At 38.0% G+C, this 23,042-nt stretch overlaps 1 protein-coding gene across 2 annotated transcripts in view; it reads left to right on the top strand.

The window, feature by feature from the left end:
• The first annotated feature begins 2,916 nt into the window (after positions 1-2,916).
• Positions 2,917-23,042, top strand: part of LOC128886910 (uncharacterized) — a 40,027-nt gene continuing 19,901 nt past the window's right edge. The window contains exon 1 of one of the 2 annotated variants that reach the window (XM_054142173.1): positions 2,917-3,639. In XM_054142173.1, the coding sequence (XP_053998148.1) occupies positions 3,570-3,639 (70 nt within the window). In that variant the 5' untranslated portion in view covers positions 2,917-3,569. Of the gene's footprint in view, positions 3,640-13,744; positions 15,709-23,042 lie in introns of those variants that run through there. The other variant, XM_054142172.1, reaches the window with a different exon arrangement.

A 23,042-nucleotide genomic window follows, 5' to 3' on the forward strand; every position in this document is an offset into this window, starting at 1 on the left:
AATCTATTTTATTCAAAATTGAAGGATCTGTGTTGACCCTTTTTACGTGTGTATTGCTCATATTTGAATCACTATTGCATGATTATACGCAAAATATTCTGTTTTTAGATCTTTACTTATAATATGTACTTCTATTATGCTATACTTTCTATGAATATTTAATAATTACCGAAGATATTTAGAAGTAATATGTTCATAACGAATATGTGCAATTTTTTTTTAATTTAAAAGAAGCAGTGGTTGCTTTTTAGGAGTAAATGACGTTTCGTTCTAGAATGTTGGTAGATACATCGATAAAACTAATCCAACTGTCTGTTACTACATAAAAGCAATATAAAGTCGATGAAAACTCACAATTGGAGTATATTCTTTGCTAAAATTACAAATAATTAAATATGAAGATAGAAAATTAATTTCTACACCCAATAATTGGCAAGTACACTTATAATTTGCTACAAGGATAACGATAAGTGAAATTTGTGGGCTACTAAAATTTATACATGGGATACATTGTAATTTGTAATGGCTATCAGGTTGAGACTTAGAAATAGACTCGAAATAGAGATGAGTAAAATTTGTTTCAAATAATAGGTAACGAATAACCTCAATGTGTTATGTCTGTGTTTTGCGAAATCCCGACAGAGGGTGCCACAGTCCATTTCTAGCTATCGAGCTCCATCATCAAAAAATATCGAAAACAAAGCAAAATGATTTATCTCATGTGAAGGGCATTATCGTTGGATTTATATTTGTGTCAAACATTTGGAAGTCATTGATTTCTTCTTATCGATAGAGAAATCATACGATCAGCATTCCTCTCATATCGACGTAATTAAATTGTGATTTATATTCCTAGCGAATTACTCGATGATCTGACGACTACAAATGACGTTTAACGAGCAACTGTTGAACAACGAGATTCGAAGGCTGGTCGGGGCTACATGTCGTGTTTGAAATGCGAATTTAAAGTTTTAACGAACAACCTCTGCCGTTGTTCTTCCTAATTTGTGAGATAACTTAATAATTTGTATTTTCCAACGGTTTCGTGTGAAATCTTATCTTTTTAAATTCATCGTCTGCGTCGATTTAATGAGTTACGACGATCGCGTATCATAGGTCCATAGGTCCATTCCAACTATAGCACATATAACCACGTTTCGTATTTTCGCTTTGTTTTTCCAGAAGTGCGCGTATCTATTTTTCAACCGTTATATTTAGTACAGAAAATATTATCCAAAGTATTCCAACTTCCAACGTTAAGAAAACGATCAAGAAACGTTGCTGTCGAAATGGCCAAACATCACTACCTACGTTATTAGATGCAATCGAAATAAACATATACGTATTATCGTATTTACGACTCTTGAGTTTGTTGTTGTGTTTTTAAGAGAAAGCGTTTAATACGTCTGAAAGTGTCTGAGGTTAAAGTAGGGTTAAACTTATTTCATAACAATAAACGCAATATTTACATTGTTTAGTATACGACCATCGAAATACGTCAAATACAATCAGTTAACCATGTTAGCTAACATTCAAGAGTTATTTAAAATTGAAAACAAATTGATTTTTACAAAACTTATGCATACACCTAATAGAACAAATTTTTGTCAGTATACGTTTTTTTGGAGCATACAAAGTAATTAAACAAAATCTCATCTGGATTGGATACAAATTTTAATAGATATCGGTAACAGCCTTATGGAGAATTTGGTAGCGCCATCTATGGTCAGGAATGGAAACTGTTTCGCTACATACTTGCATGTTTTGCCGTCGAAAACGTTGAGGATAGGTTTAAAATGTAATAATATTTCTAAAATGTAATAATTTTCTACACGTAAATTTGATGTACCTAAATTAGGACTGATCCAATACATATGAGGTACTATTGTATTTTCAATTTGAGAATAGTGTTTCCATAACTTCGTAAGTCTTTTGTGTTATGCCTCGTATAATTGAAGCTTTGGTAACTCTTGGTGTTTCCTATACATATTTACTATTATCATTATTGTTTTTACTAGTCTTTTAAACCAATCATTTGATTACAAACAAATACGATAAAAAGTAACGAGTAATGCCACGGGTATCGGTAAAAATTGTTCGGATTTTCGATAAGGAGTCATCACTACCATTGTTTACGTTTCTTCACCTTGAGCAGCCGTCGACTTGAGCGAATGACAACTGTGAAAACAAAATACGGCTAGCCGAACTTCATACCAATACGTTCCATTCATTTTTCTTTCTTGCGTATATTGATAATTGGTGGTCCCGATTTTCAAACATTATGCGAGCCACTACTACGTAGAGCTTTCTAACCTACAACTCGTTACCTGTAGCATAGTGTTGTTTGAGCACTGCTGCGAGTGAAAAGAATAGAATAAAAAAATAATGTCTACATTTAATAATTGTCAAGTATTAGGTTGTCCAGAAAGTTCGTGCCAATTTCTAAGAAAAATTAACAAAGGCATATAATATATATACACGTATTTATTGAATTAAATAGGCGCCATTTTGTTCCACAACCTTTCCACCTTTTAAGGGATGTATACATGTTATTTGTTTTCAACCATTTCGACGTATTCAGACCTGTACCACCTACCAAAAATCGACATGGACTTTCCGGACAACCAAATACAATTGTAACTTGTTAAAAGAACAATAACAAGTGAAATATGTTGACTATAAAAATTCGTGTATAGGATATATTGTAATGGCCATCACGTTGAGTATTAACTAATGTATATAGATTCATCGTAATGGAAATCATATTGTAACAAAACGACGTGTAGGTGAATATTTTTATTTAAACTACAGTTGTAGACGATCGAATGTAAAGGCACAAAATTAATTTCTACACCTAATATTTCTACGCATCGTTAATATATACAAATAAAATAGCAACGAATTTATTACAGATCCCAGCGAAATTCCCGCCAGTAATATCCAAGACGCTCCGACGTATCCGTCTCGAAGATAGTCGTGAACAATTTTTGACCGTGGGGGTGTTACGATATCTAAATTTGAGAAGAAGGCCTTCGATGCTATACGGAGTCGAAGGTTTCCGCTGCGTCGTTTCTTCTGTCTCTGATGCAGTGTTATCGGCCTCTGTTATCGTCGTGCACACGTGTCGATATAGACGCGCGCGTTGGCCGCGGCAGCGGGTGCATTCACCGACACATGCGCACAACCGGTCGAACGAAACTCTTCATAAACCGGCGGGAATACGTTGCCCGTGACTCAGTGTACACGATGCCACGGCTCGACCGCGATAGACCACGCACCACGTATACACGGCCTTCTTTTTTCACGTTTATCCACGCTCGTGTTAACGCCGCGACCGTTTTTCGTCGTCGCGTTTTCTTGACACGTCGCGTGTGACGTCTCGTCACCTCCGTCACGGTCCCGCGAGCTTCGAGCGGGAACGGTGCATTGTTCCGACAAAGAGGCGCGACATCGATGCATCGGTACAACAGCCCGCGAACATCCTCCCTCTACCGTGCCAGACGTCAATTTTCATCCGATAAACTGCTGGCAAACAATGGAACAGCAACACGTGAACTGTCCTTGAAGGAATGACCGTGCATTTTGCGCTGGAAGAGGATCGACAAAGGATCGACGTGGACCGTCCGTTCGGCGTGCGCGGTGAGTGATTGTTTTTGTTTTGATGGTAACGTTGCACACGTGGGTCGACCAGTGTCCTCTGGCGATACGGCGCGAGCTATCGGTTCCTCGAACGCGGTTTTTCGTGACGCTCTTCGAACGTACCAGACGCGTCTTTTAAAACCATTCCCGTGGAAAACTGACGTAATATCGGATGGCGAAGACGAAACACGTCGAGCGTCGCGCGATGTGACGGACGACGATAACGGAAACGGTTAGCTCTCTCGATCGTTTTGCGTTCATGGAACCGATATCGAGAATTGGAGAGCAGAAGACGGGGTTAAATAAAGAACCGAGATGGAACGAAAATAGTCTCCATGGATACGTTCCGACGTTACATACGTTCTGAATCGGACATGAACGATATTTCATTTCGAGAACGATGACGTTCGTTCGTTTCGACCGTAATGTTTCTGTTTGTTCGTTTCGCGGTATTTCATTGTATAATTCGAATCCGAATTTCTATTTGACGAGTATTCGAGAATGTTTTTACGTTGCTCCTTATGGATTATCTGTTTCGAAACCTGAAAGCGATGCAAAATAACTTCGTTTTATAATAACGCGTGAACAGTTGTTTATCTGTTAAATTCACTGTTCGAAAGTTTTATTTAGATAAGGGTGTAGTGTTTGGTTAGGAACAGTACTTTGGCTAAATCTAAGGGGACAATTACAAAATCTAACCTAATTTACATTAGGTATAGAAATGAATTCTGTGGATTTATATTAAATCACTTGTAACTTTAGTTTAAGTAGAAATTTTATATCGTCATTTTGTTACTATATGTTAAATTGGCAACCTTCTAGGTTCTCAACCTGGTCTCCATCACAATAAATACATGTATAGCCTAAGTCCTAACCTAACGACTAGACTGCGTTTTATGCATTCATGATAAACACTAATATAATAAACAAGTACTAAACATAACCTAAAAGTATATCCACTTAGCCAAAATAAATTATTGATATTATTGTATCAACTGCAAATATATTTAACATACATTATATATATTTTATGTATGTCTTTTATATTACTGTACGTCATAAACGCATAAAATCCGCACTGTTGATGAACATTACAACGTATGCATATATATATACACATACAAAGATCGATAGCCGCAAATATTATTATTTTAACAGATTACCAGTACGTTTCATAATTACAATAATTGTAGAAGAGTAACAATAAGCATTATTTGATGGCTCCTGAAGTCCGTATAGATGCGTTGCAATGATCATCAGGTTGAGACTTAGGTTATGTGTATAGATAAATTGTGATACAGAGATCAGGTTGAGAATTTATAAGTTTCGCACTTTAATCTACCAAAATACACCTAATCCTTTTTATTCGCGTAAAGGTGATGAACATTTAGCGCGCATTAAAACAATTTTGAAGTATAATTTTGATTTACGTAATTATGAAAGTTTAATTATTATAAATATACAGTAGATAACCATGTGTGTACTATACATACGTGTATAAAATACAAACAGTAAACAAGAAATAATAAATTAAATTAGGTTAGATGAACCGAAGTTGAAGACGAATACAATAATCGACACAAATATATGAATAAAAATAAAATCAGGGACCAATTGGAAAGGTGTCACGAATAAATTTGACATTATTTTAAATTGAGGCATATCAGTTCACTTCGACCGTACTCGAAACTTGACTCGCCATAAATACTGTTTCGTTTAACCTCTCGAGGAACGAATTAATGAAAATAAACAAAAATTCAAGTTAATATTCTGATGATGTTATTGTATTATGTTATCGGGAAATTTAATTGTAAATATTTATTAATCCTTCTAACGAACGAATTAATTTTGATATGAAAGCGAACGTACGCATATGCACCAGTATCCCTCGAGAGGTTAATTTGGCGCAGTAACAAAAGAGGTTGCGCATCACTGTTCTACCACCTCAAAAAGATCACGGTTGGCAACCCTACCGGCAGACAGCTTCGCTGTAATAGCGCTCGCGATGTCGCGCAGACGCTCGTGTTTTTCTCCAGTGTATTCTGCCCGTTGGTTTTCTTCGTTTGAAATTTCTTGACGCAGCACCCTTGCGTCGCAACGACCCAAAATTATTCTTCCCGGTAACGCGAACGTGGCGTGATAATCCCGTCGTGAAATTGCGCACTTCTTTCATGGCGCCGTGCCAATTTCAAGGTTCAGGTACTCGCGATCGGTACGTACAGGGTGTTTCTTTATTCGCGGGATCTACCTTGTCGATGAACAGGCCGAAAAAAACTTATGAGAATAGCTCGCCTGTAAATGCGCGACCTGTTTGACCTTGTTCCGTGGCTGCACAGTCGTTTCATTTGCTATGAGGTCAGGGCGTTGCTTTCAACAAAAGGAGCAAACGTTACTGATTTCACGCATGATCGGTTCCATTGAACCGCTGCGGTTTATCTGATGATGCGACGCGTTTGTATTCGAAACGAAATACACCGCTTCGAGGAGTGTTGGCGAGCATGATATTTAAAGTTTCCGATCTCGGACAAGAATCGTCGGCCGGGAACGAAATAAAAATATGAGGTATAAATGTATTTAACATTTTTTTTTTTTTTTTATTTATTGTATTTCTACGTTAAAAGTATAATTTTTGTTCCACTTACAAATTGAACACCAGAAGTTGGAAACATTTAAAATACAATTCTTAGAACGTAAGTTTCGGTTTAACAGAATATAAGTCGTAAATCAAGATTAGAATTTTTAAATGGTACTGTATAAATTGCAATACTTGAATGCTATATATAAATTTTCTAACTACTATATGTACGTTCGTAACTTGTTTTGCTCTTGTTTTCTAACTTGAAGTATTTTTGTTTTTTATTTCTTTTCACTACGGCCGACTGAAAGCTGTTCGAAGGTTGTTTTTAACGAAACGAAATTAAAATACAATGGAAAATATTTGCATTCGACTGCGGTGTCATGGTTCCATTTTTTTTTTGTCCTAACGATGAAACGTCCAACCCCCTTCTTCTTTAGGGGTCAGCGGACTTTAGGTTTGAGAATCACTGGCGTAACAGATGACCGAACAAAAATCTGGCTACAGTTCAGAAACAAGGTCGTCCGGGTCGTATGTTTAAACGATCTTTCTCATGGTTTTCGAATACTGAATACAAATTGGTCCACCAATAAAGCAACACCCTATATATTGCTAGGAAGACGCACACGTCACACGATGCGACATACAGATATATCACGTATACAATAATCTTTGTTTTCTGTTATTTTCTTTCGTGTTCTTTGACTAATGAAACAACTTCAACCCAACTTCCTCTTACGGCTGTTTGGGTCAGGGCCGGCTCGAGAGTATGCGGCTCCCTAGGTATCACTCATCACTGATCCTCGCTCCTACGTACTTGAGATTTTATTTTTTAGAGTCATTAAAGTTGAACTTTATAGTACTTTGGTTATTAGGATCATTTCCAACAATATGTAAATAAAATATATAATTGTATAAACGCGTTAATATAATTAATTAAATATTGTAAATAATATAATGAGATAATAAATCACATATATATACATATTTATACATATATATATATATATATATATTTATAAAATATATAAATACATGTTTTATTTACGTATTTGTATTGCTAGAAATGATCCAAGTAACAAATCATCGTATATTATATATAATATAACATATAATGTAGTATTGTTAAAGTATTTAAAAGTGAAATTCAACGAAAAACTGAATATGTGAATAACTAGATCGCTAAAAAATTGTCCTCGTTCTTTTCACCTCCTCGGGGAATTGTCTCGTATAGAACAGACTAGTGTTCTACATATGTATATTGCTATATTGCATCATTCAGAAATTATAATCTTAACGAGAACGATTACTTCGATGTTATATAATTTTAAATAGCTTGAAAAGTAAATGTACACTTACCAGGTTAAGTAATTTTCATCGACAGTTTGAAAAAGTTCCTTCGTTCCGAAAGAAACGATATGAATTCAATTTTTGTCGAAATAAGTCGGGAGTTAAACCGAAGAATTGTATTCGCGGTAACGATATCGTTTATTTCTAGCGTTGTCTACCTAACTGTACCGATGACCTAATGAATACGCGTAATTGATTCGAACTGCACAATACCGAGCGATCAGGAAGCCATAGTGAATACAAAATCGACCTAGTTATCGATAAAAGATGGAGTTTCTTTGGTTAGACCACGCAGGGAGGCGTCCACGTCGAGACTCGCGGGAAAAAGCACAGACGGTAGGAAAATCCGTCGAGTCACGGGGAAAAACGATTGGTCCAGATCGGATCGGATCACCGTCTCAAGTACGCGAACCTAACGATCTGTGGGACGACTGTCACTTTACGCTGGTTTTTTTTTCTTTTTATCTTTTTTTTTTTTTTTTTTTAATTAACCTTTGCCCGAAGGTCATTAATAATTCTCGCGCGTTGAAACTGGTATCCTTAAATAGAAACACGAGAGCAACATTACTGTCGAAGCGGTTCGCGTTTGCATAGCGAAAATTCATACGCACGAAACTTATCTTATTTCAAGGTTAAGCGCCATCGTGGATAATAACACATTACACGCGTTTGACGGACGTTATCGGGCACTAATAAGGAATGTATTTTATATGGATACCCGTTATTGCTTTCTTTGTTGCGTCGAGGTGACTGGGAGTCATCTCGAAGCTGATTGCAACAATTTCATGGTTTCTGTAGATTGGAATTGATCGTTGCAATCCTTCGCCATATACAGACGGCGTGCAACTATTTCGATGTCTATTAGAACGGTCTGTTTCCTTTTTCTTTTTTTTTATTCAATAAAAATCACGTACTCCACTCTTTGTCGAGACTAAACGATAGCCACCTGTACTTAGTTGAAACAATGTAACATTCTCAGCGGGATAGGAATTCGTCGTTACAGTTCTGTACCGAGCCTGTATAATTTCCAGTCGTCCCGAAGTAATTTGCAAAAATTGTAAATTGTCGATTCAATCGAGATCAATTATTTCGATTATCATCGGATCCTTACATTGTCCGTCAGAGTCCGAGCGATAGGTAATGGTTCCCGACGTTTGCCATTGTAGTATACCGATTTGAACGCAACAGAAATCAGGCGATGGATTGTTGCCTGCATTGTTTGGCTGCATTTGTTGAGTCGACGAGTCCAGGTGTTAGATAGGGTTGCTGACGTTGTCGCAATCTGCTACTTTTAATTGAATGGAAGTGTACGATTGCACGTTTCGCCGAGCCGAGGTGACTGACAGTTATCTCGTGAATGATCTGTCGCTTTTAAATATCCACTCCCACAACGAGCGCGTATAAACGTACACATTTCCGTCGCGTTCGCGACCCTGAAATTTTCAAGTGCGCGTGATAAGCGGTCTCTTGGTTAAATATTTTTCTTTCATTTTTATAAGCCGTTCAGGCGGGAATTAATCGCCTCCACTATCTTTTTACCGGTTCGAAGGTAGACACGTTAATTCGCGTTACGTACTTGTTTTGTCAACGGTTGTTTTGATACGCCGAACCGACGTATCATAAACGTTTTAGATAAGAATCATACGTTAAACATTATTCGTCGTTCTCGTTAGAATTGTTGACGTTTTGTTCGATGAAGATTGCCTCGACCGCAGCTGCAAGTTATCGTCGCGATTGTTATCTCGGATTGTAAATCACGATATATAATTTTCGTTATTTTTCCAGAAAAGATGCGAATACTGAATTTTAATTTTGTGATTAATTATTAGTATCGTGCAATTATTTCATCTATAAATGTTAAAATTACAGTTTAATCGAGTTATAGTAAATTGAAAAATGATAACAAAATTGGACATAGACCGGAGATACGCGTAACGTTAAACGTAGTATGTGTTTATAGATTACATTACAAATATGTATTTACAGTGATAAACACAGTGTATGTTTATAGTTGAGTAGTTATGTCAAGAAAAATCTACAGCGATAAATGTAACGTATATTTATGTCTTATGTTAACTGCTGCTGAAAAGAAACTTCTCTTCCAGAAAAGAACTTTCTGTGTCATATTGCTCGAGATTATTGCAAAAATTTATTGCACATGGATAACATAGACCGCTTTTGTGAGATATGGCGAGTCGATTGAATAATATAATGACTCAAGTTGCGATTCCGCGAATTATGTATTTTTATCTAGACAATTTAATTCATTACGCAGATAACAATTGGAATTTCGAGGCTATAGCTTTGTTAGAACAGAAAATTTTGTAACTTCGTGTTGAGCCGTTTCCAGTTATCAAAGTAAATCTTTTCGACCGTATCAATAGCAATTATTAGGCCATATCGGAAGCAAAGTCATCGAGTCGTTGAATAGAAAAGGAAACGTTTCTACGAGAATAAACAAAAATATACGTTCGTTTATAAAAATACGACGCATCAACATTTTGTTTGTTTGTTAAGTAACAATTTATCTGTTCGTAGATATTGGTTTCTGTTTCGCGGTTTCTAAAATATAATTAGGGATAAATGTTTCGAGTAATTTGTTTTGCTGTTTACATTAAAAAGCTGTCCACATAAATATGTAATGTACGTATTCTCGCGCATGCATAGTGTGCAGTTGACGAAACTTCGCATAAAAAAAAAAAAAAAAGAAAGAGAAAAAAAAAAGAAATGGAAAATATGTATCGGAATCACGTAACGATAAGAACATATTAATTCAAGGACGACACCATTGGTCCTTGGATTAATCCGTTCTTATCGTTGCGTGATTCCGATAGAAATTTTTATTTTTCCATGCTTTTTTTTCTTTTCGCTCTGTAATTTCCAGCATTTTCAGAAGCGTAGCTATCGCGTAAAAGGAAAATTGAGTGTACGCTACGCCGAGTGCAGAACGCTTACGGGAATTTATGTCACCTCTGTACGTCGTTCTTTAATTTTTCCCATGGTTCTCCGGAAACTCGAACTCTACGAGAAACACTTTAGGGCAAACGACCTTTAAAATCTGAGTCAGCGTTCGTTGGCCCGAGATCATGAAAGCGGTGTTCATAAAGGGATACGCGAGGTTCTGGTGCAATCGAAGCGCGATGAATACTGTGTTATTTTAGCAATCAAGCTTCGCCAAAATGGTAAAGGACAGAATTTTCAAAAAACTTAAATAACATACCATTTAGTATTTAATATGCATTGTATTTATCGCTGCTGTATACTATTGTAACATAAATAGTAAACATAAAATAATAAATTGAATTGCGTTTTCTATTACATTGCTTCAAATGTAACAAAATTTTACTTATTGTTACGGTTTTACAATTATTATCAAGTACGTTTGTAATCTACTAGACGAATAATAATAATAATAATAATAAGTAATATTTTATAGCTATCAAATTTTTTATATAAATTACGATAAAGTTGTAAGGATTATCAGGTTGAGACTTGGGTTGTTCTATTCGTGGATTAAGTAAATTTATTTAAATAAAAATAGAATTATAATACAGTTGCCCTAGGCCCTAATACGGTCGCCCGGCTGATTCGTCTCTCACGTATGTATAGGGCCGCCACTGACTATGCGACGTCGAGAGAGCGATAGAAATAAACCGTTGGCTCGAAAAAGAACTAGTTAGAAAGAGACGGTTGTGTTTATAAATACGGCGTGTGTGAGTTTCGCCGCGACGCGCCTTGGATCCAGGCTCGTTGTTTAATTATCGAACGAGTGAGAAAAAATGTTTGTCGCTTACTGCGCAGTGGTACGGTATCAGAACCTCCCGAAGAAACAAGAACTTGAGTCACAAAGAGCTTTTAAGACGCATTAGCTCGGTGGTGCTCTTGAACGCCTCTTAAGTATTTCGTAAACAATGACGATAAAGTATGTCGAGTTTGCGCATTCAACGAAACGCATAACCCAGGCCACGCTTACGAGGAACAGCACCTAACTATGATACGCTGATTTCTGCGAAATTACGCTCGCGGATCGGGCATAGGAACGTATCGGTTTGAAGATGGAACCGTGATAAACAATACCACGTGACTGGGGCAGGACTGTAACTGTAGCGGGTTGCGCCTCCCGCATAAATACAAGTACATTTATGTTCTAGCAGAAAAGAATGCTTATTCAAAATGTGCTTTTGAAAATATCGTTCGTCGAGTAATTTTTGTGGATGTTTGACCGAATCGATTGAAATCGAACACCTTGTATATAGCGAAACCTTCCGTTTATAAGCACGCTATCGAAGCGCGATGGTGAGCTCGCACGTGAGAGAGTCAAATCGAGGACGAAGACGTTTGAAATGAGGAAAAGTAACGGGGCGAGTAACGGGTTGAATTTAACGCATCTTGCCGTTACGAGCACATATTTGTAAGGCTAGTCGTTAGGTCACGCTGGATAATGTAATTCTATGATTGGCTGCATGTTGATAATGCGCGGCATGTGTTTCGATTACGGAACACCTATTTTCACTCTATGAGAGAACGCTAAATTTCTCAAGAGTCGTTGGCAGGATTTACTTGGTCGGTAACGTCGAATATTGACCACGTCGGTAATGTTAGCTCTTCCGTTCAACGAAGCTTAGAAACCTTGTGTTCGATAAACTGGTCTTGGCGCTACATTGACCACTTATCGATAACGATGATGCAGCAGGCTCGATCGAGAATCTCGAACGTGCAGTCTCTCAACAGCGAAGATCGTCCGTCACTCTCGATTATGCAGTGGCTAATACCAAACCGTACAGATATAAATAGAACACGTTTAGAATGATGATAAAAAGATCACAGTGAAATTCGTCTGTGATTATTTCAACAATTTCTAGTTCGTACCATATATTTTCAATTAAATTTAAATTCATCAACCCAGATGACGCTTTGCGAATATTTAAGCAAATTCATAAATATTGTAACGTGTACTTTATTTTTTATATTTTATGTGTTTCTGCATTTGTTCACAACCTTGTATATTCTTGTATATCCACGCTTGTCAGAAGTGCATAAATATTCGCGGTCTATTTATAATAAATTTTATTTAGATAATTTAGTTAACAGTTTACCGACTGGTAGTAATTGGACATGTAACAAAATTCAACAATATATCTTATTTTGATAACGTTAGTATTATACAATATTTATTCTGTCTATTAGAAACTGTCTATTCTGTCTATTATTAATACTTATATAACATTTCATAATTCATACAATGATTAGAGCATACGATGTTGTCCAAGAAATGGATAACAAAGTATTGGTTACCATGGGAAAGAGCCAATTAATATACTACCTGTCGGTAAAGTGTTAATAAAATATATTTACATAAATAATTTATTCGCAAAAGTAAAGCAAAACATACTTATATTACTCGTGAAAGTTTAATTTCTACGTATCGAATATTATGGGAGAACATAGAAAGGGAAAGGTGGTAAACGTTTTTTAGTACGAATAACGTGCGTGTAGTAAAGAAAATGCGCTCATCGCGCTTCTCGGAACTCTGGTATCGTGTTCCAGGAAAATCCTGACACTGACTCCGTGCGCATGGGTTAAACGTAATAGGATATCCGGAACTCAGTCATCTTCCACTTTCAAACTAACGCGATTTCGTTACGTAAAAATTAAAATGTCGTAATTTCGAGCTCGATCTGAACGTATCATCGTGAATCACGACGTAAGATTGAACTAATTCCTACCATCCTCAAAATTGGAAAAATTTAATTCGACAGGTACAAGAAATCGATAATTCGTCGTATATATATAGTAACTGACACTTAAAATTGTACCAACTCGATCGACTTTTTTTTCTATAAAGTATTGCTTTCATCATTGATTGGTCATTTTTCAACTGAATAATATATATATATAGTTACACTTTAACCACACTTCACAAGTGTTTACATTGCAAGTAGATTAGTAAAAGATTGTAAAGTATTGCATTATTCTTATACCGTATTACACTTAACCATCTTTTTTAAATATTCTTTTCAAAATCATTTTTTTCACAAATTTGTACCGGAAGATAATTGTTTAAAATACATATATAATTTCAGATACAGTTGAATGTGAAACAAACATTTAGAAAATGAAGATGAACAGTATTTAAATTTATTCGTAAAAAAAAAAGTGACCTGGCCTCCAGCCTCCTGACCTCCAATGTTAGAACACTGTATGATCTTGACATTTTTCGCGGAATTAGGTGTAAAATGGCGTAACTCGAGCTAACCTTGACGTTATTTCGTGACTTATTAGAGGGTGTCTATCCTGTAAGGATTAGAAGCGCCATGCGACGTGTCGTATGCATCGAAATATGTATAGGAAACTAGCAGCGGCAGTCAGTACGTACGAAACGTTCGACGGCGCAAGTTGGAACGCGGTGGGAGAGCACGGTGATCTACGTGGGGGTTGAAAGGTGGTGGGGGATCAGTCGGTAGGAGCGGTTTTAACGCGAAGAAGCAAGGGTCCAAGCGCGTATATACCGGTACTAATCGCACGTTTGGGCAAACACGCGTTTCGAGCTGTTACGAACGTTACATTCACTGGTCGTACCTCCCAACGTGTCTCGTTCGCCGCGATGATTCCGTCTAATTTGCGAGTGTGCCGCCAGAGCACGCGACCGGCCGAATGGCTTACGTAAGTTGCGCGGTAACGTCGATTGCTCCCGAGTTGTAAATCGCACGGGCTTCTTTTTTAACCGCACCGTGAGTACACCAACAGATACGACAAGGTGACGACGACTTTTTCGCATCCGGAGTTCCCGCGAGTATATCACCCCGTGACGGAGCTCGACACTCTGTCGTTTCTTTCTACGAAAACGTAACAGGAGTAGCCGGCTCTTGGTTATTCAGGCTCGACGGATACTCGGGACGGCGTTGTTTCTCCCGTTTTAAGCCGATTCTACGACATAGTGCGGCGTTAAAAATCGAACGTCGAGCCGTTTGAATATTCGCACGTACAAAGGGGAACGAATTTCGAAGGATAAAGTGTGTCGTGCACGAAATACGAACTCTGTGACCCAGAAACGACTCGAAGCGGTAACTTTGTCGTCAGTGTAGACAAAATCTGCCGACGGTGCCAAGAAAAAAACGTACAGGGGACCGAGGAATGCGAGCATTGTTTTTTCAGCGTGCTATGCGTGAACTAGGAAGACCTTTGGGTTCGGAAACCCTCCGTCGTGTCGAGATCTCGACGATGGCAATTACGAAATTCGCGCCACGAATTCGAACGAACGCCTTCTTCCTTTGAACCGTCTACGAAAGTCACGTTTCGATCACGGATTACACCTGGATACGGAATTTCTGATATTCGTTGGGCAAGTTTGACGGTGACGGATCGAGAAGACAATTATCGACGATACTTAACCTAACCCTTTGACTACGAAGACGCGCGCTGTGCGCGGGAGGCTTTCACGCGTGTTAAGTACACGTACACATCGAACGCTCGAAGGCACTTGCGACGGTTGGAAACTGACAACTCCAGCGTCGATTCAAAAAGTAAGAATGAATAATAAACTTTATTTCGGTGCGAGAAGAAACATCGAATCGGGGTTGAATGTTAAGAATAATTGTGTCCGAAGTGGTTAATTACGATAATACGAAACGAAAGAGGCGAGAGTGAAACGCAGCGGTGGTCCCTATTGGCGACAACGCTCGGTGACCGTAGAAAGTATTTGATGGAGTTTCGCATCTACAACTCGTTCGACTCGTGGCCGAAGACACGACAACGTTCGAGCGTCCCGTCTATAAAGCGTGTAGTCGAGGACCGCCGTGGAGTTGACGCACTGTCCGCGATCGTTGCGTGATATCTCGTGTTTTTTGGAACACGCGGTCGGAGTGTATTCTCGGTCGCGTCTCGTGCTCGGAATTCACGGCGATTTTTCACGGGGCCTACATTGAATCGAGCGTGCGTCGTAAGTGCTTGTGAAGGTAAAAACAAAGTGTGGTGGGTTGATCACGCGGTGAAGATGGAGGATACAGGGGCGAAAATCACGCCGGGAGCCAGCGTGTCCGTGTTGGTGCTGGCGAGCACGCTGTTTCTCGCCGGGGTCATCCTCGTAATCGGTTACATCGTTAGCCGGTTGTCACGTTCCAACAGATCTGCGGATTCGATGAAAAGTAAGCATCCGGAAAATTCATTTTTACTAGTCGTAACGCGTCTGCACGATTTCTGCGAGGAAAGCACGCTTGCGTGCTTCTTACAGCCTCTCACGCCGTCGAACACGCGATTCTCTTCTCTTTTCTTACGAGATGTTCGATTCTCGATTGATTTTCTGATGATCTGATCGCTTTCACGCGATTCTCGATTTTTTTTATAAAGCTTCTTTCGTGCTCGATTCTGACACAAATCGAGTGTAGTTTTTAGTCAAGAATCCTCGTCGACTCGTCTAACCTCTCGTGAAACGTGCTTTCCGTTTTTCGTTCGGTTTGAATTTTACGCGATTTTCTTTCTTTCCGCGATCCGAGTTAGTTTTCTCATATGAAACTTTTACGTTTCTCTGATTGGACATTCGTGAATAATTATCGGGTGAGATATGTATATATATAATATATTAGGTCGTCCTAAAAGTTCGTGCCATTTATACTTTTATTTCTCAAATTAATATGTGAAACATACTCTCAAGTGTCGCAAGAAAAAATAATCTGTCTCATTTCACAATAGTTTCTCACCTCTCTCATATAGTCATTATATCGTTACTAGAAAATTTCTGTGGTTTTTTATTGAATTTCGACACAGTCTTCGCCACGAACTTATGGGACGACCTAATACATTATATATATATATGTACACATACTATATATACACACGATGCTTCCAACTTGTATGTACGTGTACCATCTAAAAAGAGATCTGGATTTTTCTTCACGGAGGAACCACTTACCGGCGAATCATGATTGACTTCATTTGGTTAAACTTTGTCACAGGGATCCACTTTTTTTTTTTGTAAAAATTATCAAATCCTGTAGTTTTTGACCTGAAAAGTCCGAAAACGCAAGTTAAAAGTTTAGGAATCCAATACTTTAAAAGGTACGAGTGCATAAAGATGTATTTAAATATTGATTTATACTATATATATTTATTCATTATATAATAAATTTATTATATATCTATACATAAAATCTTGATAATTACAAATATTAAACAATTATTAATTAATTGGAATTATATTATAGTACGTGTCACATATAATTAAATATAATGTAAATCTTCCATTTACATACATTCCTTTTTCTGTTTTTTTTTTTTTTATTTGTCTAAAGTGTTCTCCACCGTAGGACAAATATATAAATTACGTACGTACCTCTTGCCGATCATCGTTTCCAAGGGATATCTACCAATTTCAGTGTCGGTAAAACGCTTATTTTCAAAAACAACGAGTAAATAAGCAGCGATTAATGTTCGATAAGATCTCAGTCGCAAATATTCAGATCTAACCTAGAGATGTCAAAGTATACGTGAGAAATACCAACTAGAAAACCTACAAGTATATTTGTATTTCATATTTATCGCTTGGAAATTACGATAGTCGTTCCGTCGCATGCAGTTTTAACGTCGAACGAGGAATCAGTTGTAACGAGTTACACGACGTCGCGGCGCGTACCTAATTTCTCCGACGAGAAAAAGTTTCTCAAGCTTTTATCTACGAGCTTAAGTGAACTGATGCCGATACACCGTTTTTCTTTCCTAACTCGTATAAAACGTACCGGACAGTTTTTATCGTTACACTGTATCGAATTGCTCGTTCACGAATATTTATCGATACCCTGCGGCAAACGTAATCGGTGCGAGTTTCTTACGCTTCCGAATGAATGTCTTTGATCGAACATGTTATCCATCTGATTTGTTTGTTTAATGACCGTACTCTCGATATTGACACAAGAAATGAATTTATATACAAGAATTTCGATACATTATCTCGAAGCAGGTTGATAGGGTAACTTTCCGGAAATCGAACTATCTTCGAATAAAACAAAGATAATGAATTTCGAAAAAAATAAAGCGAACGAAATAAAACAACAATAATGCAACATCGAAGTTACAGTCAGACTAGATGGAGAAAGAAATGAAAGAAACTAGAGTAGAATAGTAATGCACGCGTCGCGAGATATTTAATAAAAGTTCAATCGTGTTTATGTCGTTGTTGCATTAAAATTTTGAAAACTGCCGGGAAATTACGCTTTCGCGAAGAATGCGGTTCTCAAGTCGTTGTTAGGTGTAACGAATTCTATACGGAACAGATGATAATTTTGTCGCGGAATATTGTATGAAAAATAATTTCCTATCGTTGGTGGATGTTTCGTATTTCTATGTTTGTCGTTTTCTTATTTTGTACGCGTTCCACTCGGTTCTACCAGATAAAGTTCCGTATCGCGTGTACTTTATCATAGCAATAGGCTGGTACGGAAAACCGTATCGCCGTAAACTATAAAGATTGAGAGCAGTGTACCAGATTCGTTGAGAGATTTTCTTTAGATTCGTAGTTTACTCCGTTCAGGCAAAATATTTCGTACTTGAACACCGCAAAAAAAGATTTCGATATACCGGAATTATTTGAAAATATTTCCTATACGTATAAATAGTAACTTAAACAAATGATAAATAGAATAAAATAAATAGAGGACAAGTATGATCTAATCCCTTACTCTATCTACGATATATCTATGGTTTTTTCGCAACGATTAATTTATTATACCTCTTTGTAACATCGACACTCCGACGATCATTCTGTTTCACTCGAAATACGAGTAGCGCGATGGTGGCAGCGGCCCATGGAAGGTTTTAAGTCCAGAAAGAATAGACGTGGGAGAAGTAGAGGCAGCATGGGGTAAATCGAAGAAGACAAAGGGAGAAGCGCAGCTGCGTCAGCACGCAATATTTCGTGCCGCAGCAGTACACTTCATTCCTGCCTCGTGATCAAAGCGGTCCGAACCCTATGCATTACATTTTCTTCGTATTTCCAAGATAATGTACCCTCGGGGTAATGGTCTTCGAACAGACACGTAAAAAATGATATTCTAATAACGGCTGACGAATGACCAACGCGTCACGATTAATTCGACGCCTATTCGATCAACAGTTTCTTATTTCTTAAAGATATTAATTTATTAAGAAAAGATTATTCTATCGAGAACGAAGAACTTTTGCGTTGGTTTTCGTAAGCCGTGTACAGAAAATACTAATTATTCGACGAGAAATTGTCGTCGAGAGTTGAGATACGAAAAATGAACGTCGCGTTTTATAGTAAATCATCCGCGAAACCAGTTCGTGTATTTCTTTTTATAACTGTATAAAATACTAATGTATTCAAGAAAACATTGCCGGTCAAGGATTACGAGCAGAAAAGCAATTTCATGGTTTATATTTTATAACGATAGCGAGTGCCGGCGGAGTAATATATTTTTTGTTTCGCGGTGATGTTTACGCGGGAACGAAATCGCGAAATGATATCGTTGCGTTATAGGCGCGATCTTGAACCCGGGGAAGCGTTCGAGGTTTCATCACCGTGCGCGATTATCGAACGTGTCGATCGCAGATGGAAACGTGGCCGCTTCTTACGCATCGTTGCTGAATATCTTCGTCGCCATGACAATGAATTTATCGCGCGAAAGAAACAAACGGCGCTAGGTTTTCTGGTCCATGCACTTGCTCTCTATAGCTGTGGTGCGTAACCCTTTCAACTGATTACGTTGGCTGAGTTTCGAATAGAGGCGGTAGGGAGTAACAACATTTTTCGATTTAACGTATTACCGAAGTTATTTGAATAAGTACTACAAGTCGCTATCCATTTTGAAAAATAATAGAAATTTTCGAAAATTACAAGTTACATTGCGTTAGGTTGTCCAGAAAGTTCGTGCCTATTTTTAAGAAAACTTCAAACCTACATTTCAATTGTATACATCGAAATTGTATACATTTTTTTATATGTATATTTATTGAATTACATAGGTACCATTTCGTTCCACAACCTTTCCACCTTTAAGGAGATGTACGTATACAGGGTGTCCCAAAAGTCGGGGAGGAGCCGGAAATGGGGGGTAGCTGAGACGATTCTGAACGACAATTTCCTTTGCAAAAATGTCGGATGGGGCTTCGTTGAGGAGATATTAAGCGAAAACCCCGACCAATCAGAGCGCGCGTAGACCGTTGGAGCGGCCGCGGTAGCGAAGGCTACGCGCTGAGCGGCCGCGTGAATATCCTTCGATGCACGTCGAGTCACTTGTCGCGTACGAGAGCGGCTACCTAGCGCGTAGCCATCGCTATCGCGGCCGCTCCAGCGGTATACGCGCGCTCTGATTGGTCAGGGTTTTCGCTTGATATCTCCTTAACGAAGCCCCATCCGACATTTTTGCAAAGGAAATTGTCGTTCAGAATCGTCTCAGCTACCCCCCATTTCCGGCTCCTCTCCGACTTTTGGGACACCCTGTATATATATGGAACAAAATGGTACCTATGTAATTCAATAAATATACATATAAATAAACGTATATTACAATTGAAATGTGCGTTTGAAGTTTTCTTATATACATATATATATATATTATTTGTTTTCAGCCATTTCGACATATTCAAACCTGCACCACCTATCCAAAAATCGGCATGGACTTTCCGGACAACCCAATATTAATTCGTTTTGTTCGAATTTAAGATGGATCGCGTTAGAGAGCAATAATATTTGACGTTCTTTTCTCCTCGTTTTCGAGAAATGTTTGCCCATGAATTTTACTTCTATAACCGTAGATGTACCGTTAGTCGTTGTTAGGGAATCGGATTAGTTTTCTCCTGTTATCAAATTAACACGTTGATCGCTATGTCACCCATGTATGGGCGACAGTGCTTTACACCGAAGAACGAACAAAATTAATTTCGAACGTTCGGTAACAAAGCAAATAAATTTGAATTAAATTCTGAAACTTCGACGAAGTTATAAAAATAAATCCCACGATAAATGTTTGATTATGTAGCTTCCAATAGCCTAGAAACCAAACTTAATCGCGATAGAAATTGTCAAGAGTTCAGTCAACGTGTTAAATTGGAAAATGTTGAAAAGAGGAAACGAGAGAAACGTATCGGTAAACTTCAGATTTATTCGAATCCTAAGATTTTGCCCGTCACTGTCCCTTAAGAGGTTAATATACGTTAATATTTTGCGGGCCAAATAAGCTTAATGAATGGGTGAAATTGGCCCGTGGGTCGGTGCGTTGTGCACCTCTGGTCTAGAGCGAGTAGAGCCTGCGCGAAGGGGCACCCTTGCGTATAAATAAACGGACACGGCGCGAGTATTTATACGCGCGTCTCGCGCGCGTACACGTGTACTTGCGAGGAGAAACGCTCAGGGCCGTATGGAGAGATACGCGCGAAGAATGGACAATCGAGGTGGCCTATAGGGATCCTTCGAGGTCCTTCCATCTACGGTAGAAGGAAGTATTCGCACGTCTTTCATGTTCATCCTCGATTTTACTTGGGAACGGCATTAACATACGAGACCTTATCGAAATTCGGAATTAGACGGCTTTAGACATCGGCCGTTTCTGCCGATCGTTTTCCACGAATGCGACTTATCTCGCTGATTCCCGTCGACTGTTCGTCGTGCGAAAGTTCGTTAAACGTATTGCCGATGAATTATTGCAAAATAATGCTGAAACGGCACGCATGTATTTTCCTTCGTCTAACGTGTGCGATACTTGCGCATCGAAAAATTCGATAATTTTAATCTCGTCGAATTCGTAAATAATCTCCCTAAAAGTAATTTATCAATTTCGAGAGATTATACGTCGTATTTCGGAATAATACAAATTGAATAAAAAAAGAATATAAATTCAACTTGAAAAAAAAATATATATATATATTATTCTTGTACAGTTTCGTGTCAAAATTCAAAATTCAAAATTGCTACGAAATTAATGTTTGAGAGCGCGCGTTGAGATGACGCGACATCCTTATCCTTTCTGACGGTGAACATGAATTTGTCGCAATGCGTTAAATTTTCCGGACGAGTGCGGTGAAACATGTGCCTGAAAACTCGCGACACGCACTGCGAGTAGTGCACTGACCGCGGACGACTATTTCTATTTGTCGATCGGTTTTGCTTTCTCCGTTGAACCAAAAAAAGAAAACCTATATATATATACGTATCGTTACCTACAGGGTGATCCGTTTGTACTCGAAACAAAATGTTTAGGAAAGTAAGAGATGTTCATCTTTATTTCGTTATTCCAAATTTTTATTTAGGAAAGAATTTCATCCGTAATTAGTATAGATCTGTATTTATGAAATTCTGTAACCGTTTTTGTCGATGTAACGTTTATGGATGTTTTGAAAAAAAAAAGAAAAGAAAAAAAAAAGAAAAAAACAATATTAAATTACACATTCAGAATGTAAGTTTCAATATTTTGAAACAACATTCGTGAATTTTCTTTTCACCGTGAATTTTTAGAGATTTGTTTTTTAGATGTAGGTTTGGAGTCGCAGCAACTACTAGCGGCTATTAGCGACTCGACTTCGGTTAACATTAAATCTTGTTTTGTTTTTCGTTTGAATTTGTTTTTCACCTATAATTTGAATAAAGTTCGCTTATCTCTATCGTTAAAGTACGATCCGAACGGTGTCACGTGTTAGATCCAGGAACGATAGCAATAAAATACGAGTACGTAATACACAACGATGGCATTAAAAATCGTGGCTTGGCTGGTAGAAACGTTGACCCTTACTTACATAATCTGATATAGTTCAGAAGGTCCTGTGTCGATGTCGTTTAAAAACGCCCATTTAGCAACAAATGTTCGAAGACAACGAGTTCGAGACAAAAGTTGCAACTTTTATCGTAGACTTGATCGAATCATCGAGTACCGGTTAATTGCACCGTATACATCTTCGTTCGCGATACCGGTACAAATCTATACGTAGTGTACGAAACGACCGAAATGCCACGTAAACGCGACAATGACGAAGTTTCAGTCGACGCGTCCCGTTTCGTCGCGCGCGTCATATGGGTGTTTACCTTGCTATATTGTTTCTGCGAAACTAGGTTGAGGCTAGGACTGCTTTTTTCCACTTACAGTCAGGAAACTGAATTACGGTTCGCGGACAGTAACATCTCGACCGGAAGCCACTAGGGTGGTTCGCAGGTTTTACCGTTTTTTTTCTAATATTACTTTAACTATTGTCCTATTTAGGAGGAGTCTACAGTCAGGGACAAAAAGATAAGACAATCTGTCGTTTTTTAAATTTTACGTATTATTTTGCAGTTCACAGTATATATTAGGTGTAGAAATTGATTGATTATTTGATTGGAAATGAGAAGTTATCAGAGGAAAGGAATTTTTGTTTATGAAACTTTGATAAAAAGTAGAAGCGATACTATTTGTTTATAAATGTCCAAGTTTGGGAATCACCGACTCGCGGATCGGGATTCGGAAATGTACCGGTTCGCTAAGCTTTTAATATACGTGCT

This window comes from Hylaeus anthracinus, unplaced genomic scaffold (genome assembly GCF_026225885.1).
Source record: "Hylaeus anthracinus isolate JK02 unplaced genomic scaffold, UHH_iyHylAnth1.0_haploid 11985, whole genome shotgun sequence".
NCBI classification, from domain to species: Eukaryota; Metazoa; Arthropoda; class Insecta; order Hymenoptera; family Colletidae; genus Hylaeus; species Hylaeus anthracinus.